At 36.6% G+C, this 20,630-nt stretch overlaps 4 protein-coding genes across 13 annotated transcripts in view; 2 read left to right on the top strand and 2 right to left on the bottom strand.

The window, feature by feature from the left end:
- The window catches only part of cacna2d4b (calcium channel, voltage-dependent, alpha 2/delta subunit 4b), a 23,508-nt gene extending 20,365 nt beyond the window's left edge, over positions 1-3,143 (bottom strand). For 2 of the 3 annotated variants that reach the window (XR_008905532.1, XM_056739168.1), the window contains exons 1-2: positions 2,429-3,143; positions 15-96 (exon numbers count right to left, since the gene is read on the bottom strand). Coding sequence is in view for 1 of the 3 variants with exons in the window: in XM_056739168.1 (XP_056595146.1) it covers positions 15-96; positions 2,429-2,556 (210 nt within the window). In the remaining 2 variants the exon portion in view is untranslated. Of the gene's footprint in view, positions 1-14; positions 97-2,309; positions 2,344-2,428 lie in introns of all 3 variants that reach the window. The other variant, XM_056739169.1, reaches the window with a different exon arrangement.
- Positions 3,144-4,832: 1,689 nt separating this feature from the next.
- Positions 4,833-7,223, top strand: isg20 (interferon stimulated exonuclease gene). Of its 3 annotated transcripts, none has more exons than XM_056740072.1 (4): positions 4,833-4,978; positions 5,444-6,098; positions 6,240-6,440; positions 6,512-7,223. In XM_056740072.1, exons 2-4 carry the CDS (start codon positions 5,466-5,468, stop codon positions 6,701-6,703), a joined length of 1,026 nt encoding a protein of 341 aa, XP_056596050.1. In that variant the 5' UTR covers positions 4,833-4,978; positions 5,444-5,465; the 3' UTR covers positions 6,704-7,223. The 3 variants fall into 3 exon arrangements, with proteins under 3 accessions (XP_056596050.1, XP_056596053.1, XP_056596052.1); XM_056740075.1 differs by lacking the exon at positions 4,833-4,978 and adding an exon at positions 4,995-5,115; XM_056740074.1 differs by lacking the exon at positions 4,833-4,978 and adding an exon at positions 5,131-5,295.
- Positions 7,224-8,580: 1,357 nt separating this feature from the next.
- On the top strand, positions 8,581-11,863 carry rlbp1b (retinaldehyde binding protein 1b). Its single transcript, XM_056739237.1, has 8 exons — positions 8,581-8,612; positions 9,023-9,059; positions 9,656-9,784; positions 9,900-10,104; positions 10,219-10,397; positions 10,795-10,953; positions 11,071-11,181; positions 11,275-11,863. Exons 2-8 carry the CDS (start codon positions 9,048-9,050, stop codon positions 11,401-11,403), a joined length of 924 nt encoding a protein of 307 aa, XP_056595215.1. The 5' UTR covers positions 8,581-8,612; positions 9,023-9,047; the 3' UTR covers positions 11,404-11,863.
- A 581-nt stretch (positions 11,864-12,444) lies between these two features.
- abhd2b (abhydrolase domain containing 2, acylglycerol lipase b) lies at positions 12,445-19,122 on the bottom strand. 6 transcript variants are annotated; one of them, XM_056739235.1, is made up of 11 exons: positions 18,696-19,122; positions 18,290-18,358; positions 17,010-17,235; positions 16,597-16,772; positions 16,217-16,384; positions 15,383-15,566; positions 15,196-15,288; positions 14,848-14,949; positions 14,691-14,760; positions 14,377-14,461; positions 12,445-13,120 (listed from the first exon to the last, which is right to left on the bottom strand). In XM_056739235.1, the coding sequence occupies exons 3-11, from the start codon at positions 17,219-17,221 to the stop codon at positions 12,954-12,956; spliced, it is 1,257 nt and encodes a 418-aa protein (XP_056595213.1). In that variant the 5' UTR covers positions 17,222-17,235; positions 18,290-18,358; positions 18,696-19,122; the 3' UTR covers positions 12,445-12,953. The 6 variants fall into 6 exon arrangements, with proteins under 6 accessions (XP_056595213.1, XP_056595210.1, XP_056595212.1 ...); XM_056739232.1 differs by having other exon boundaries at positions 18,290-18,411; XM_056739234.1 differs by having other exon boundaries at positions 18,290-18,469.
- Between the last annotated feature and the right edge of the window lie 1,508 nt (positions 19,123-20,630).

Consider the following 20,630-nt stretch of genomic DNA (forward strand, 5'->3'; position numbering starts at 1 on the left):
GTACTCAGGTTTACCTTTTGTAAGAGAGGAGCTCCTGAATATTTTGATGCGATGGCAATTATTTGCTTTGAAAGAGCACTGGCCCATTTCTGAACACTGAAATACAAACAATGTGTGTGAATAGGTGATCATCTTCTATTGAATTCAGTGTGTCACTGCATAGCGAAAATAGTTGATGATGGCGCAATGTTAAACGTTCACACATAAATGCAAAAAATGAATCATAATGTGATCACGTTGTCATTACAAACTCCACAAAATGACAAATTCTGATGAAAACAAACAAAATTTTAAGGTGAGTAAATAATCACAGAATTTTATATTTGGGTAAACTTCAAACGTTGAATGTTTTACAGTGAAGCGACTGTCATCTTTGTATAAATAAAGCATTTTGGTAACTCATACAAATGAAAGACAGGACAACTCTCTCAAGAAACGGTCATGTCAGCACTTTTGTTGCAATAAGAAGTGACCTCTCCATCAGGCTGTGGTGTTGACCTGAGAGAACCTTGGATTGTGAGAGAGCCTAAAGAATTAAGTTAATAGTCTGGCAATGCTGTGGATTATGATACTATTACAATTTACAAGTGTCTAGAGAAAGGAAATGTATATGTAAAATAAAAAACGGCACTACATGTAATTTCCTTTGCCCTATATTTCCTGAACACAGGCTTAGCCATGAACAAGCTTGATAAATATGGCGGTACATGCTAAACTGGGCCACGGTACATGAAAACACTGAAATTATGATTCATGAGAATAATGTTGAGAGGACTCAAGGGAACGCTCGAAGGCTCTAATATGAAGTTCCTGTCTGCACACGGGGCTAACACCCTGTATGACCATCTGTGAGCTGGCTTGTGTCTCTGGCTGTTATCCATAAGGCATTACCAGAGGTATCAGTTTATCAGCTCAAACAGTGACACTTCAAGCCAGAACATTAACCTTCCAGTTTAAAGCTTTCCCTGCAAGTAAGATTATTTTAGGCAGTGTGCTTTTGTACGGCCAATCAGAATCCACCGTCAGCAATTACAGCTGTTTTTCAAAGCACCCTGACCTACTTCTCACATGTGATAATGAGAAAATGATGCATCTTTCTATTCGCCATAACAACGTCACAAAACAGAATAATCCGTCCTCAAAATTATCCTGCGCGTCCACCTTCAAATATTTTATTGCCGCTTACGTATGCCAGAAAGCGGCTGCCATCTGCTATTGCACTGAACGACTTCCAAGTCCCATGAGAAATGATTTTTACACCTCGACAAACTCTGTTGATCAGGGATTTACTAAAAATGATCACACAACTCTCCAAGTAATTTCTCTCCTTGTCTCATTTGAAATTCCAATGTGCTTTGAACATAAGCAGACAAGGTGCAAATGATATTTTTAAAGAAAATCTGAAGCGGTGACGATGTTGGTTTAATAACATTAAAATGTATAACAGTTACAGAATGGAAACGAAAAAGTATGAATTAAATATGATATCCACAAAATCTAGTTTGTTTTTAGAGAAAAATAAATAAATAATAATAATTCTGTCATAAATTCATAACCTGTCTCATTTCTTTGTTCGATTGAACACAAAGAAAGATATTTGGAAGAATGTTAGCAACTGACAGTTCTGGGTCATCATTGACAAGAAAAAATATTGTATAATTTTTGTACACAAAATTTGATATTTTAAAGAATTTAGGAAAACAAACAGCTACATTGTTTCCTACTATTGTAGTCAATGGTCCCGCAGAAAAATCTTATTTGCTAACATTTTTCTTAATATCTATCTTTCTGTTTAACAGAACAAAGAAATGTATACATGTTTGGAACAACATGAGGTTGAGTAATTCATGACAGAGTTTTCTCTTTTGTGTGAACTATCCCTAGGGAGTAGTTGACATTGTCACCTTTAGAAATCATAAACAATAGTCAAACCATGGATTTCTAGGGGCTAATGTATCATATACAAGTAATCATTGTTCATATTTTTTAATGATAACACTTAACAATAAGGTTGAATTTATTAACATTAGTAAAGGCACGAGCACACATGATCAACAACATTTTTCAGCATTTTTAAACTTTTTTGTCACACCACTTCGATTCTTCATGTATGTTCATTGTGCTTTATCTACTCTTAATAGATACAACTTTTGATTTTTTTTAATGTATAAATAAATGCCAAAATTAACATGAACTAACATTACTGCACATGCTGTGGAAGTATTATTCATTCCCAACCAATGCATTAACTAATGTTAACAAATACAACCTTATTGCAAAGTGTTGCTTTTTATTTTAATAGTATTTACCATTCATATCTGCTATTGTTGTAGTTGTATACATCTGCAAAAGCATCAAGTATAAAAGACATGGAACAAACACTCCGTTGTAATTCATCAATGGAAAAAAATGTAAAGGGCAATCTTACGTCTCCGGTGGGATTTTCATCTGAGCATGTGTAAAGATACAGAGCCAGCCAGCATACACCGTGAGGAATATCACCAAAGACCATCTTCTATGACCCATGATGCTGATGACCATCCTTAAGGGCCACATTTGTACTATAAACAGTCATGTGAAACAGATCCTCAGAATCCTCTACTCCAGTATTACCACTGAAAATGCAGCTTGACTTCCATTCAACTGTTTCCAAATTGTTTTTTTCATGTTGGCCTAAATTGTCTCATGTCTTCCGGAGGTACCCCTCTGAGCTCCACATCAACTGCACATCCGAAAGTGTCCAGAAGGCCTGGCCGTCCACACCAGAATCATGTTCAGATCTTCCAAACACTTTCCTTGAACTCACACTTCAACTAATCAGCGCTCCTCATATTCAGGATGATACAGATAATCCAATTACTCTTTTAATGTTTTTCTCTCTTCTTCTTTTAAAAAACCTCTATCCCTCCCCTATGTCATCTTCAAAAAATAACTTGTGTTCCTCTGCAAAATGTAAAGGTATATAAAATAATAATGAACACAAACACTAAAAAAACATCAATCCTCACAAACAGGAACTGATGATGAGTGTGGAGTCACTACAACTGTGTGCTGCAGTTGAGATTCACTAACAGAGCGTCCAATCCTCCATCACCCAATTTACAGAGTAATCCAGTTGGATTACACTCTCCCCCCACGATGGGTTCTCGGGCACGGGGCGGAGAGATGGCGCGAGAAGAAAAGGGAGGGCACATATTAAAAAGGGTGGCCGCGGATTGGGCGAGTCAGAGTTTTGTTGTCCGTACGAGCTACGAGGATTAGGAGTGATTTCAGGAGGTTGGTCCATGTTCATCCAATCAGTTCAAAAGAACGGTGGGATTTTGCGTTTTGTTGAAGAACGAGGCCATCTAGCGGTTAAACGATTATTCGTACAACCATACCAGAGGTGCCAGATGTAGATGTATTATTCTTCATTTTTTTCAAATTTGTTGCTTGTGCTCATTAGACATTTAAAAACGATTAAATTGACCATAAAACCAGTGTTTCCTGATATCACGCAACGTCAAAATAGTACGTATTTCCCAAAGAAATGCACATTTTAATTCAGACAACTCGGATTTATGATATTTCCTACATCAACACGGACATAATTTCTGAACGGCGCCGTTTTATAGTAAATAATTAGTACTTTGAATGTTTTAAATGACTAAATATTTGATAGCATTAATATCGCAATGTTTTTAAATACTTTAATGTTATCAAATCCAGACGGTATTTCCGGGTCTGAGGTGGGAACTTTATTAAATCCGAGGTGTTTGGAACGCAGCGTCAGACGCTACACGGCGTCTATGGCAAGACGAATTAGCTTTTAATCATTCTTAGGTTGGGAATTTTTTATATCAACAATTACATTTTTACTAGTAAAAATTTTCGATTTTGATATCAAGAATATAATTTCTACTAGTGACAATAACTATTTTTGATATCAGTAATTACATTTTCACTAGTAAAAATGTGAATTCTTGATATCAAATGACGCCGCATCACTCGCAGTAATGTGTATTCTTGATATCAACAATTTAATTAAACTAGTAAAAAACGTACTTTTTGAAATCTGTAATTGCTTTTTTACCAGCTAAATATCACTATAGTCTGCCAATCAAATTCAATTTCAGATGTCAATAATTTATTTCTAACATGTTAAAGGTCTTATTTGGGATATCAGAAATGCAATTCTTACTAGTAAAAAACATAATTTTTGACATCAACAATTTACTAGTCACTAGTAAAAATGAAAATTCCTGATATCAAGAATTCAATTTTCACAAGTTTAAATGCTCATTCTTGATATCTGTAAATTCAATTTAACATGTTGCATTTGGTATTTCTGATATCAGGAAATAGATTTCAGATATCAATAAATCTGAGACTAATTTGTACTAGTAGGAATTGTATTTCTGATATCAAAAATAAGATTTTTGACATGTAAGAAATTCATTATTGATATCTGAAATTGAATTTGAATGGAAGTCTATTGTGATATTTAACTAGTAAAAATTCAATTACAGATAACAAGAATTAGTTTTAATAGTTAAAATAAAATGTTGATATCAAGAATACACATTTCTGCGAGTGATTGCTTGATTGTCGATATCAAGAATTCACATTTTTACTAGTGAAAATGTAATAACTGATGTCAAATATAGCAATTGTTACTAGTAGAAATTCTATTCTTGATATCAAGAATTACAATTTTCACTCGTCAAAATGTAATTGTTGTTATCAAAAATTCGCATCCTGAGAATGATTCAAAGCTCATTCGGCTTGCCATAAGCGTCTGACGTTGTATAAACGTCACCCCCCTTAAATGCTCATCGAAGTGTGGTTGGGTTGGAGCGCTTGCGTTTGTTTCGACCAATCAGGGTCTAATGCGGCTTCAACGGGTAGGCCAATTAAATCGCTGGATTTGTGTCCGTGTCATGTCTAGGCATGTTCCCTATATCCTGTGACTGAACAACGGGTCCACGTGTACGCAGAGGTTTGCGTTATTCTTAGAAATTATAAAGTATTTTGATGTTTTTAAAATATCCGTTTAGCGTACTTTGCTAGAATTTTCTCAAGTGTTATTAGTTAGTCTATTTTTACTGTATGTAAAGCACATGGTTAACAGTAAACGTAAGTCGTTGTTTCGTGGCACGTGTGTGCTAGCCAGTATTTCTTGATTTTACTACATCAATATGTGCAACATATGTATATAATATGTAATTAACTTTATTAAATTTAATGTCTAGTCTGTTTATGTATTTTGTATAGTGCGTTATCGAGTCAGCTACCGATCGTGTTAGCTTATCAACTGTAAGTTTCTTGCTAGCTTGACCGTATACAGTAACGTTACGTATATAATTTGTTGTCCTTTACTAAAGACTTACTACTCTTCGTTTCATGATTTGATATGACAACATCCAGTCTTCACAGTTACTGACAAAAGTGTGCTTTATTACAGATGTAAATCTTTAAAAGTGACGATGTCTGCTTTACCCTGGAGACCCCACACCAGCCATGTTGTGGGTCAGGATCGGAATAGTTTGACGAACTCCGACAAAGAAACGATCAAGATTTCTCACCAAGTAAATGGACGTAAAACGAGCAAAGCCAATTACATAGAATTACACACAGAATGTGATCAGAAAAGAAGAAAAAGAAAATCAGATGATATTCAGGAACATGACTGTGTCAGACCTAGTGATGTTTTTGACTCTTTATTGGAACAGACAGATGATTTGCAAACAAAAAGACCCAGAAGTAACCCACAGACATGGACCGCTGGAGTGAAGTCTGCAGTATTACTTGGTGACAGCTGGGAGGTTGACAGTGGCTTTTCATCTGAGATCAGTCCATCCACTAGTGGAAGGAGTTCTCCAATTGTGGGAATTGATCGCTTAAACGTAGTAGCTATGGACTGTGAGATGGTGGGCACGGGGCCGGGGGGCCGGTGTAGTGAATTGGCACGCTGCAGCATTGTAAATTATTACGGTAGTGTTATTTATGACAAATACATTTTGCCTGGGCAGCGTGTCACAGACTTCAGGACTCGATGGAGTGGCATTAGGAAACATCATTTAGCAAACGCTGTACCTTTTGAGGAGGCTCAGAATGAGGTATGAGTCAATCATTGTCAAGCTTTCATATAGTTGTATTAATATACTTTTGGATAGATTATGCTCCAAGCATGCATTTACTAATATGTTGGATTCAGTTTTAAAGTATTTTAAATGACACAATTGTTTTTCCCCCTTTAGATTGTTGGCATCTTGAAAGGGAAGGTTATTATTGGTCATTCCCTCTTCAATGACTTCAAGGTTCTGGACATCACGGTTCCAGCAAACATGATTAGAGATACCTGCTCCTGCCGGCTGCTTCGAGAGTTGTATGAAGCCTCACATAGATGCATGGTGTCTTTGAAGAAACTCTCCCAAAGGCTACTCAGTAGGAACATACAGGTAAGCACCAGTATTCACATTTAATTGAATGTTTAATTGAGATCAGACATTCATGGCTTTATTTGCCACAGGTTGGCAGAAAGGGTCACTGCTCTATAGAGGATGCACGTGCCACCCTGGACCTGTACAAGCTGGTAGAGGACCAGTGGGAAAAGGACTTCTCCCGAAATTCAACAGATCATACCTCAGACCCCAACTACTCCCTTGAGGACTACATGCAGGACCAGTATTGGCCTGAAAGTGTAATGGATTGCAGTTCATAATACAAAGCAGAATAAGAGTTAGGACTGAGATTGTGGTCTTCATTTCTAGAAAATGTATTTCGTCTGTTATAATGTTATTTAAACATTGTTTAATATATTTAAACATCAAATGGGATATGTTAACATTCTTTAATGCCACATTACTACAGTCTTAGTGTGATAATACAGGGGAAATTGTGAGCCGAAGGTTGTTGAACTGAAACGTTGCACTTAAATTCTATTTAAAGAGCATTTATGTGGTTATCATATAGAGAACTTAACTTTGTGAAAGTTTTTAATGTTCATTAAAGGATTCAAAATGGTAATGTTTTAAATAGTGCTATTTGAATCAAGATTTGTGGGTTCACTTACTGAAATAAGGGTCAATATATCAAGTCTTGACAATTGAGAAACTGCTGCTTTTCTACAATTTGTAGATACTACTACATATTCCTGTTTTCACTGACAACCCATTCGTCCATAAAAGACAATATGTAGTTTGGTTACAAAATGAAATTTTTCAATAAAGCATGGATACAAAGTGAATCTCAAATTCATTATTCATAGACCGTCATAGTCCATCGGACTGTTTCTATCAGTTTATATGACAAATGTGTTTCTAGCTACTAGAATGTTCTTAACGCATCAAGTTTGTTATTGTGTACTTTGTGGTCTGACATTGTGGAATAAAAAACTAATTCGCTTTCTTTGACCTAAAGCAGAATAGTTTTAAATAAATATTTTTTATAAACTACACATGATAGATATCATGGGCATTTTTGGTCTGACCCTAGTTTAACCTAAAGTTGCATCACCCTCTTAATCCTCAATATGCTTAGTCATTTACCATGTACTATAATAGCTTTATTCTCAAGATTTCAAAACTGCAAAGAATCGAGTATTCTGGGTTTAACATGTTAAAAGATAGCAAATCATAAATGTTCTTTATTGAATGTGAGCTCCTCTTTTAAATTCTACTTGAGCTAAAGTGAAATGAACCCAAAACATGTTGTTAAAGTCGTAAAAGGCAATCATTTATTAGCTGACTGTTGTCCTGTTACCTGTCAATCAACTAATACTGATTGACAATACCTTTACACAAGAGTCCAAATATATCCTTGAGTCCAAAAACTAGATGCTGAGCAGCTCTGGTAACAGAGACAGGCATTGTGCTGCAGTCCTACTTTGGTTCCACAGACCCTCACAAGACTAAATCCTGCTTTACAGTATTATGACCACATTGCAGGAATGTTGGGGGGATGTGAGAGGTTTCTGCAAATGAGGATGACCAGCACTCTTAGCAAACCACCAGTTCTAGACTCACTATGGAAATGCATTATTGATCTATTAATGATTTAAAGATTTTGAGTCTTAAATTTACACAATAAATGAGACAGTGCCATTTTATACCCTACACTAAGAATATTGTCTGCTTAATGGAAATACCTGAATGCATGTAGTGCATGTACGTTTACGGTTTAAAAGTATTTGAGTATATTTAGTCACTGTTCACATTGCTATAGATAGAGTAACATTAGCTTCTTTCACTGGTGCTTGAATCCAATTAAATCTTATTGGTCAATGGACTGCCATACACATTCCCTCACATTTAACCTTCCCAAGCCTACGTTTGACAAACTCTTTTTATTCCAAACCTCTATGAAATAAGTGAGGATGCTATACTGGGGTAAGGGAAGGTGTCCATTGATCATATTAAAAGAACGACCTCAGGACTTCATCATTGGCTGCAGACTATGGTCAATGTTCTCTTTCCTCATTTTCCCAGTAAATTTCGCTGATTAACATAAAATCTGCTCTGCATAATCCTGTATGACGGTGTTAATCCATCTGTGGTCACACTACAAATGATTAAAGTCTGCTGTTTCTCACCTCAGTTCTGGGAACTTTCAGACGTACCACACTGTGGCAGGTGAGTGTTACTGCCATGTCTTGAGATGGAAGAAATCGCTTGTTGAGTAATTTTGTTATGGTTAAGTAATTTGGATAATAAAATAATAATGCATTATTTTCTATTACTTATTACTTTCATATTTAGTTTTTAATGAAATTGGGAGGTAATTTGTGATCTTTTTACATTTAAACAGGAAAAAGATTATATTAACTTTCAAGTTTAACTAAATAAATGTGAACTTGCATTTAATGCTAAATTTGGCGGAAAATATGGTGTATACAAAAAACCCTACATTGTAATTCCTATTATGGTCACTCAACATGTATGATCTGACATGGGTTTGCATAAATGAGATCTAATTATGTAAAACAAAGGCTTTTGTATTGCAAAATAAATATTTTATACTTTACATATTTTTATTTTATCAGAACATTTCACTGAGCATTCGAAGCAATGGCTGTTGTAGTAAGTACTTTTTAATATCTTTGTAAGAAATCCTTTACCACATTAAGTGTTGAATGTGCTTTTGACTGACTATAAAGTATTACATTTTGACAAAACAAAATGAAAAAGAACTGAAATCTACAGCTCAAGTGGTAGAATTTAATGCTGTAGCAATGTCATGGGTTTTATTTCCAAAGAATGCATACATTGATAACAAATATAAAGCCTGTATCTTCTATAAATTGCTTTTAAAAATGATTGTCAAGCACGTTTTCATCTCATAAAGAAATAAGATTTCCCTAATGTGAAGAATTAAAGGACTGTTATGTAATACATCATGTGATGTCACCCTGCCTAAACCCAGGTTCCCCCAAAGCCCTGCTGATTCGTAGCAACGGTGAACAAAAATTTTAAGAACAATGCAGCTCTTAGTATTAGTGGCTTATCTCCAATCTCAGACGGGGGTTTAACAGACTTTATGCATTCATGTGAGGGAGCTTAACATCGGCCCTCCATAATTTTACTGATCGCATGTACTGAACTGTTTGTTTCAAAATCATGATTTGCATGTTTCCATGCTTTATCAGTTATGTCACGTGTCACGTAATTGTCTACAGAGCGGAACCTTCCGGATGGTGTCAGAGGAGGAACAGGCCCTTAGAGCCAAACTGGAGCACCTGACAGTCAAAGATCATGGGTCGGTGTTTGGGGCCTGTGCCAAGTTACCCGATCACACAGTGCAAAAGGTGTGCCTGAAACGTGAAAGAAAAGTTTTGTTTGAATAACACATTTCAAGCTTCACTTATGAATAAAAGTCATCTTTATAGCCCTTAATAATAAAGGATCTTAATGTCACTACAGGCTAAAGATGAGTTAAATGAAACAAGCGAGAAGCGTGTGTCAGCCGTCAAGGAACTCAGGGGTATTATAAAAGAGAAGGCAGACTCTGGGGACGACATCGCCAAGGGTGTTAAAGACACCTTTGGAGACAAACCCGATGCTGTGCTGGTGCGGTTCATCCGCGCAAGAAAATATGAAGTACAAAGGGCCTACGAGCTAATGAAGGGTGAGCGGGCAGTGCCCATTTTATGTTGTTGAATTTCGTATATCTGTTGTAAACCTTACTGGCTGATCCACCGGGATGCTAAACATCTAGGTTTTTCTGTTTTATTTCCTTAAGGTTACGTGCGCTTCAGGCGAGACTATCCTGAGCTGTTTGAGAACCTGACCCCAGAGGCTGTGCGCAGTACCATTGAGGCTGGTTACCCAGGGATCCTGTCAAGAAGAGACAAATACGGCCGTGTGGTGCTGCTCTTCAACATTGAGAACTGGGACTATGAGGAGATCACATTTGATGAGGTAAATCTAAAAAGTGAGTGGGGGAAAACATCACGAAACCCCCACCCCCCGTTATATTCCGACAGATGGGGCGACAAAAACCTGTATTTTCATGGTATTTTACACCCAACATGTAGATTTGCAGTTTGTTTCTGAAATGTAATATTTTTTTCACCATATTTTGCAAACGTTTTTTATAAACGTCATACTAGGGTGTTTTAAAGGGATTCTCTTATTTTTTGGCTCTGTTGAACACAAATGAGATATTTTGAGGGATTGAGATTGTCGGGCACATTTGACTAGGCAGATGATGTCCTAGAAATTGGTAAAACAAAGACATTTATACAGGTTTGGAGTAAATGAAGACATGATTTTCATTTTTGGGTGAACCGTCTCTTTAATAACGTATTATTTACAGATCCTCAGAGCTTATTGTGTGATCCTGGAGAAGCTTCTGGAAAATGAGGAAACCCAGATCAATGGGTTTTGCATAATTGAGAACTTCAAGGGCTTCACCATGCAGCAAGCTTCAGGCATCAAGCCCACAGAGCTGAAGAAAATGGTGGATATGTTGCAGGTGATGAGTTTTGTCTGTTGGAAGAACATTTCTTTATTTGTTCTTAATGCGAATTCTTATATAGGCTAACATGCGGTGATCTTCATTATGCTGTTTGTCTCCTTGTTGTCCACTCAGGATTCTTTTCCAGCCCGTTTTAAAGCAGTGCACTTTATCCACCAGCCCTGGTATTTTACCACCACTTACAATGTGGTCAAACCCCTAATGAAGAGCAAACTGCTGGAAAGGGTGAGTTTAACATTTTAAAAGCATTTTATTCATGGTTAAAACCATGAATACAATAACTAAATGAGTTAGTAATCGGACTTGTTGTGTCTGAAGGTGTTTGTCCATGGCGATGACATGGAAAACTATTTCAAGGAGTTTGATGCTGAAATCCTGCCTTCAGAATTTGAAGGGAACGGCTCGAAATATGACGGCAAGGCCACAGCGGCAAAACTGTTTGACTAAGTTTGCTTTCCATCAACGTACATGTCTGTCATTTTAGTTATGTTGTATTACAGAATCATTGAATGTGTTGGTGTTCTTGAGATTGAACTCAGCATAATAGTGAACCTTTTCCAGGCCAGACGGCCAACCTCATTGGACAAATGCAGAGATGTCAAAGAGGAATGCAGAATTAAATACGGGCATCTGGTCTTTATGATACGAGCAGTGTTTGTCATTCTTTGTTAATCTTGGGCAGGGCCCTGGTTTCAGATTAACCACAAAATATTGAAATTATATTTGAAAAATGTCAATCTCTGGCAGAGGACAGACCTTTCTGTTATTTAATTTGAAAAATATAAAAGTTTAAGGCGGTGGAATGAGAAAATTTCTTTGGATATGAAGAAAATAACAGATTTATGAAGTGCGTACTTATAATTGTATTACATTATAATGTATTCTTTTAAGAATAAATAAATAAAGACTGTTCAGAACCTAATACATTTTGTTGGTGTGCTACATTTTCTTTCCACAAAGATTATGTCTCTTCCCATATACATAGAATAAATTATTACTGCCTGACACACTTAAAAATGGTCACATGGTCAATAAAAGGGTACGTTTAGTGACTTAAAGTGACAGTTCACCCAAAAATAAAAAATTGTGTCCTCATTTACTCACCCTCGAGTTGTTCTAAATCTGGATAAATTTCTTTGTTATGATGAACACAGTGAGATATTTGAAGAATGCTTGTACGCAAACAGTTACAATGGTAGTCAAAAATGCCACAGAACTGTTTTTCCTTTTAATTTATGGCCAATGAACTGAAAATGTATACTGAGGTATGCAATTTTTTAATATGAGGTTTAGGATTTTTAAAGCAAACTGTGGGACATCTAAGGAGTACAGACTTGAATTAATATCTCAACATCTGAGGGTCATTTGACGTGTACTTTACCAAGAAGGCCAATAGGGGGAGACATTATCAGACTAAAAACAACGCTGGATGGACAATTTATTCAATTTATTTATCGAAAATAATTGTGCCACTGAATCAGTAATAAAGTAACAGTTTTATAACTGTCATAATTCTATGTCAATAAAACAAACATTAGCAATCTGAAAGACTTAACAAAAGTAATTGAGGCTCTCCACATGATACACTTAAAATGTGTACAAACATCACTAAATATTAAACCAGTTTTCAAAGCAATTTTTGAACATTATAAGACAGACATACATGTAAATGTTGCTGTCTTGGTTTGAACATGTTGCATAGCTTTAACCATAAGCACCTTTACATTTATAAAGCTTCATCTTGCAAAATGTTATACAAGGTATCCCACAACCTTTTTAAACATACTATAAATGCAAATGTGCAGCAACAACACCACCGATACAAGCATACGTGATATGTCCCATACATATCTTTTCTTCGTTCCTGATGTCCTCCTTGAAGGTCAGAGGAAAAACGCTGGTGAGTCTGACCTCCATAAACCATCACCTAAACATTCAACCTGAATCCAAAGAACACCAGAACACGCCTCCCCGTGGTGCAGTGTCTCATATGGGTCCTAGTGGCATTGTGGCTTATGTTTCTCCCACCGGCAGATAGCATTGGCGTAACTGACTATGACTTTGTCCATCCAGGAAAGAGGTTGAGGAAAGAGGACAGCACCCTCGAAGAAGCCAAGATGGCCACCGTGAAGCGTCAGCGCAAACACCACGTTTGGCTTCTTTTCTGTCATTGATAGGTAAAGATGCATTTTAAAAGCACACCCTAGAAAAACACCCTACCTTTTTTTCTCTTTAGCACATATTTTAAGAATTCTCAGATGTACGTTATAACCCCTGTCACAAGGACTCTATATTAGACCTGCACTCCAAATGCCAAAAGTAACGTCTGACGGCTTTTGTGACGTGGCAAAGACCTTGGTTGTGGCCTCTTTAAATATGTATGCACTTTATAGCTTTGTTGAAGCTCAAAGGGAAGGAGCTGAAGGTCAGGTGAACCATACACCTTTCTGTGAGGCAGTTAGACTTGTTAATAGAAACTCAGTGCTGGATCTTTCACTTGAGGCTGAAGGAGGGATCTTACAGCAGTAATCTGATAAATAATCTCACAGAGAAGGATCAGATAACCCTAAAAAATTCAGCACCGGTGTCAGACTCGGGATCTTAGACACAAAGAGCTGAGACTCTTAATGGACTTTAAAGGCTCTATTAGAATGTGTGTCCAAGGCACGTGAACTTGGTCTTGACGGTGCTGTTGTTTCACACAATGTTTACTTTAAAAAAAAAATACGCTAGCCTAGACGATATTTAATAACATAATTGTGACCCCGGACAACAAAAGTCTCATGGGTCAATTTTTCAAAATTTTGTTTTTTACATAATTTTACATAATCTGAAATCTTTCTATTGATGTATGGGTTGTTAGGATATGACGATAAATGGCGGAGATACAACCGTTTAAAACTCTGGAATCTGAGAGTGCGAAAAAATCTAAATATTGAGAAAATTGCCTTTGAAGTTGTTAATCAGAGGTGCTGTGACAGGCCATACACTCACAAAAATAAAGCTTATATATATTTAAGGTAGGAAATATACAAAATATCTTTATGGAACATGATCTTTACTTAATATACTAATGATTTTTGGAATAAGAAAATGAATAATTTTGACCCATACAATGTATTTTTGGCTTTTACTAAAAATGTCCACATGCTACTTAAGACTGGTTTTGTTATCCAGGGTCACAATTGTTTATGATAATTTATTTGCACAATATAATATAATAACATAATTGTTTAAATTTCTCTGAAATCAAAGCAGCTTCCCTTTCTATAAATAATACTCTAACATGTCTTGAAAAATGCAATAACGCATGGCGTCGACTGTACATCAATATTTTAAACAGAGTTGAGCAAAGATGGCAAATTCCAAATCGCTCACATCCAAGAGGTTATTCTTATAACAAACATGAAGGTTTAATACTTGCTAGTGTGCGAGGTATCGTCAACAGGGACTGATGAACCAAAGGATCATCTGAGGAGTTCACCAAGAGGAGAGGAACATTGATCTGACATAAGAGATAAAGTCAAAACAGTGTGCTATAAGAAGAGACGAAGAAGCAAGAAGCAAGGCATAAACAACTATAACCAGAGAAATTTACAAAATACAGTCCAAAAGTTGAGCTTTTTGTGGTAATGTAAATAAAATTGGCAAAAATTGTAACTTGATTTGAATTGGAAGTCATTTCAGAAGTCCAGCTCCAATGCATTTAACCTAGTTTCAGTGAACTCGCTTACATTGTGAATATAATGCACACAGCTCTCCTTCTCGTAATACTCCTTGAGGGAGTTGTGTCCATGAAACTTCCTAACACATCACAGAGACAGAGACTGATAAGTAGACATGTCATTATAGGCATGAATGAATAAATGAAATAAAATTTAGAGCAAGTACCTCATGATGTTATCATCAATCTGCATGAGTGAAGTGGCTGTGTAAAGGTGACTGAGGTCGGCAGACTCCATTTTGCTTGAGCTCATACCAAATAAACTTCCCCTGCGATACAGATTCATTCAGTTATTATCACCCTGGTTTTTGTGAAAACATATATTTGGTGGAAAAAAACTGTCTGTGCATTATTCCACTTGTTTCTTATTCAAATATATATGTGTATAGATGTGACTTGAGCTGAGATTTTTGAGAATAAAAAACAGGACTATGGTCATTCGTGTGTGTGTGTTTATATCTAAAAAACAGTACACATTATGCAATTCTCTTAACAAATCACAACCTGTGACTAACCTGTGAGACAGAATGATTTTTTTCATGTTGTCAGCCATAAGAAAATTGTATAGTCTCCTGCACTGGTCCCACTGTAGAAATGTCTTCTGAGCCCTTATCGAAAGCATCAAAAATATCATGAATAACAAGGTATTGCAGCACAAACTCAATCTATACATCTCTTCAGTCATAGAAAGTTATTTCTAACCTTAGAGCACTATATCCCTGACACACGCTGACACAGCACAGCACTCGCTCCTGATTGGTGGGATGCTCGCCCAGAAACTTGCAGGCGATGTTCCCTCCCAGACTGAAGCCCACCACGATAAGCTGGGTTTGAGGCAATGTGCGTTTGATGTAACCCACCATGGCTGAAAACTCCCAAGTACAACCTTTTAAAGGAATAGTTCACCCAAAATATAAATTCTGTCATCACTTACTCACCAAATATGTTTAAATGTTTTTGTTCTGATGAACACAAAGAAGGATATTTGGAAGAATGCTCGTAACCAAACAGTTATTGGCCACCCCTGACTACCGTAGAAGGAAAATTTGTTTTATACATTTCTTTGTTCTGTTGAACACAAAAGAAGATATTTTGAAGAATGTAGGAAAGCAAACCATTCTGGGGCACTTTTGACTACCATTGTCAATTTTCCTACTATGGTGGCCAAGTACTGTTTAGTTACTAGCGTTCTTCCAAATATCTTTATGTTTTCATCAGAACGAAGAAATAAATACAGATTTGGAACAACTCGAAGGTGAGTGAATGATGAATTTTCTTTTTTGGGTGAACTGTCCCTTTAATTGTGGACAAATTCTGCATTCTGTTGTTTTTACCATCAATACAAAATAGTTTGGGTGTTTAAAGCATTTTAAATAAACTTACACTAACTATATATTAAATATAGATTAGCACCCGAACAATAATTTCTGCATTCTATTAAATCACATCTATTTAATGACCAAACAATCGTGACAGCTTTCAACAGCCTTGCTTTTTACCAGCACGCTTGTTTCCCAACAAACACACATGGCTAACCGTAGGTGAACATCCTTGGGGAGGTAAGCTCGATGTTTGGCAGCGCTCCAAGATGGTTGAGCACGGCGCACCTGTAGCCTTGTTTCTGGGAATAATCCACAAAGGTCCGTATATAATGCTTCTCGCTGTGGTTACCGATCCCAGGGCAGATCACCATGGTGATGTCATCTATGACAAGACGGAGTCAGATAAACTCTAGTAACAGTGCAGATGACACCTAAGTGTCTCCGGAGGAATCATATTTTAATCACAAACACCCTTCGTGTAGGTACGGGCACAGAATAACAATGGGGAGTGTGTAACAACAAAGATATGTAGACTTAAGATTTACAATATTATTCGATTTTCAGATGAGCCGTCCCTTTAATACAAAAGCTCACCTCCAGTCTTGTGGACGCCCTGCGACTCAAACAGGTCAAAGGTGGCAGTTGCTCCATCTTGCATGGGCAGGTACATACGGATCCCGCGGGGGCTAGGCGACTTCACTCGACCCATTTTTCCATAAAGAGCAGTTTGGAGATGTCCACTCTTTCCCCATATCAGCGGGGGAATGTACCTGGATAAATACAAAGAAAAACTTTTAAAAGTAGCTCGAAAGTAGATTTGAAGTGCTCAATAATACAGGCTTCAATGCTTTATAAAGCTTGTCATACACACAGCAAACAGAAAGATTGCATCATTTTATTGCATTTTAGCATGCATCTAAAAGGACGGTTTACGTATAACCACTGGTTATGTAACAGATGTAGATAGATCAATTACGAAAGCCTGACAGGTCACAGCACTCACTCACTCTTTGGTAAGAACAGGGCAAGATTTCAGCAGATAGCGATTGAGAGGTGTATCTTGACAGGTGATGTCAGGGGCCGCCGTGGGGCTCTTCAGATTTAGACTCCGCACTATGACATACAGCACCGCGGCTACAGCCGCCAGCTTCATGCCGTCAAACATGGCTGGCATCTCAGGAGATATGGTGTACACATCTGATTCGAATTGGGCACTCATTGTGGACCAATATGCTGTTGAATAATATTATAATTAATTTACAAATATTAAAATATATTTATAATTAACACATACAGTGTGTGTATATAAACTACTGTATAAAAGTTTAGGGTCACTTGACTGAAATGTTTGTCATGACTTTGAAACCTCTTGATGTGAGAGCTTGTCTGAATGTTTGAAATTGTTAAGAAAAATATAGTATGTGCTAAAAACGAATTTCTTTCATAAAAATGTTATAAACATTTCAAAACATGACATGTGTTGTATTAAAATATGTTTTTGATATGGATGACAAAATAATTCAGAAAAATCATCCAAAAAGAGCCAAGAATACATACAGTAGGAACTCAATACAGTTATAAAATCTCACGGTAACTGAAGAGGCTTATTGATAAAAGCATAAAAACATAGTTAATATATAACACTTGTGAATTCATAGTTTTCGCTAGTAGTTCGGTATTATTTGTGACCCTGGATCACAAAACCAGTCTTAAGTAGCACGGGAACATTTTTAGTAAAAGACAAAAATACATTGTATGGGTCGATTTATTTAATGCCAAAAATCATTAGGATATTAAGTAAAGATCATGTTTCATGAGATATTTTGTACATTTCCTACCTTAAATATACAAAAACTTTATTTTTGTAAGTGGATGACCTGCCACAGCACCCCTGATTAACAAGTTCAAAGGCCATTTTCTCAAAATTTTGATTTTAGGCACTCTCAGATTCCCGAGTTTTATCCCACCCAGATATTGTCCTATTCAAACAACTCATACATCAACAGAAAGCTTATTTATTCATCTTTCAGATTATGTAAAAATCTCAATTTCATTAACCCAAACTGGTTTTGTTGTCCAGGGTCACATTTTATTATTTATCCCTATTATTAGGAAAATGAACATTTAAATAAATAACAAGTAGGTAACCCTAAAATTTTCAAATAGAGCATAAACAATGGTTATTCAAAACCTTATTCCATATTAAAAGTAAATGTAACTACTTTAGACAACAAAACACTGAAATAAGCAAGATACAATAATAAACAGACACATAAATAATACATACCACACCTTGACTCCTACAAAATATCTGATGGGTCACTTGGCTGCAGCTCCAAAATGTCAATGATTAGTCCTACAAAATAAAGGCACTCCCATGACCCAGATGTGTCATTCTGTCACTGTGTCCTGAATCATGGAGGAGTTGAGTGGAGGTTACAGAGCACTTTTAATCACTCTGCTCTTGCTGACATTCAAGAACCAAATTGAGAACACGCTGTATTTAATAAGAAATTAAACATGTGCATAGAGTTAAGCTTACTATTTGTACCGTATGCTGTAGACATTTTTTATGCAAGCATGCTGCCTACAGTATGAGAAACAATGTATCCTGTCTACTGTTTTACATATCTTATTTATTTCATCCGTAAAGTCTCAGCATGCAAAACATTGAGAAAGAAAACAATGCGCACCATGTCAAAAGCAGAGAGTGTTGTCTTCAAAGTAGTCCAGTGATCCTCGGTGTCTCTTCTCTTGACATGCGACATCAATTACCAAAAGATACATCGCGCATCATCGTTTACTTTATACCCAGCAACTGGAGCGCGCTCGCATGGATGCGTTTTCATCCATGTCGTCTGATTGGAGCATCGTCAGAAATGACGTCAGAGGCTGGCGCAAATTCCGAAATATTCATAAAATTTTGTTATTTTTCATTTCGAATATTTTTATTATTTTTTAGATATAAGAAGTATGTTGTGTACAGTAAAAGGCGTTCTGTGTAGACTAGTTGTTACTGCTACGTTGGCACTTTGTTATACTGCGCCGTTTTATTATAAAAATAAACAAATGACATTCATTAAACGTTATTTATCAATACAATATCACTTTTAAATACTGGATTTTGTTTTGCAGGAAATTTTGCAATAGTTTAAAATGTAAACTATTTGATTTTGTATTCTTCTATATAGTTACAGTAAATATCACATAGGTGATGCATGCTGGTAATGATAATAAAAATAATTAAATTGTAAAAAGTTACATTATTGTAGTAAACCCTCACATTTAAATGCTACTGAATACGTTTTAAAATCCTTAAAACAGGGGGAAATAAAACAATGTCCTATAAAGTAAAAATATATATAGATATGCTATGTTTTAAAATTGTTTAAGGTTAGGGTTGATTTGTGTCAATCATTTGATTGAAAGGCAAAAACATACACGGTGTAGTACATAATTGTAACCACAAGATGGCAGGAAACAACCGAACATCATGACATGCATGTGCGAAAGTTGTTTACGGTTTTTATGCATTACAGTGGCTTTCGTCAGTTGTATGTTTTCACAGAAATTCAGAGAATCGGAGAAGCCAGATGCGAAAGTGCTAACAGTCATGGATCAGCAATCCAAAAACATCTCTATAGCTAAGCATTTGTGCAACATGGTAGTCTATTGCAAAAAGCATGCACTCTGTGCATCTCAATAGATTTGATCGTCTGCTAAATAATTGTATTATTTCCCGTAAGTGCTATGAATGAAAGTAATTTAGTTACTCTAAGTGACGCTAAACGACATTAATGTTCTGCCAGACCACCAAGCCTCGTGTTTCTTATATCCAGCTCCGTGATTTCCCCGCAGCCTGCATCCATTAAGTTATTACAGATTAGTGGCTCCGCTGGAGGAAAATCAACATCACATTATGTTCAATCAAATCTACACGAGCTCCTAAGAGCCCCAGCAACAGAGCCAAGATGGACAATAACAAGCTATTCTTCATTATGCAGGAAATTAAATCTAGTGGTGCTTGCTTAAACAATTGGTCCTTAAACGTTTTGACTTTGCAACGTCCTTTGAAGTTTGGGATACATTTTGGCAGCATCTCCTTGCCATCGCAGTACCTTGGAGATGCACAAAATCACAACCAACAACTATGTTTTTTTCAGACGTCACCATCCAGCATTCACCAATTGATCAACACCCCACGTTTTATCGACCAGCATGCATAAACACATCTGCCACACCAACGCACCCACAACCTTAACATAACAAAGCCAAACCACTGCTTTATATGGGACACAAATCCGGCTTATCTTGCTTTCCACTATCGTTACGAAAGAACAAAGCTTAATCTTCCATTGTAGGATTGAAAAGAATAAAGATTGTTATTATGTGGAATATGTTCCACCCAAGTTTGAATAAACAGTTTTGACTTCTATAGGGAACAGGCACCGTGTGCAAACATTACGCAGCTTTTACTTAAATCCCCGAATTCACCAAATGTTTGGCACAGCTCGTTTGTTTACTGTATCAAAACGCTCTAGAAGCGCGCAGTTATTCGCTCGATCCCTAATCACCGCCCCCGGGGCGGGGCGTGGGCGGGGCCATATTGTGAAACCAGCATGTAATTG

Source organism: Triplophysa dalaica, chromosome 24 (assembly GCF_015846415.1).
Source record: "Triplophysa dalaica isolate WHDGS20190420 chromosome 24, ASM1584641v1, whole genome shotgun sequence".
NCBI classification, from domain to species: Eukaryota; Metazoa; Chordata; class Actinopteri; order Cypriniformes; family Nemacheilidae; genus Triplophysa; species Triplophysa dalaica.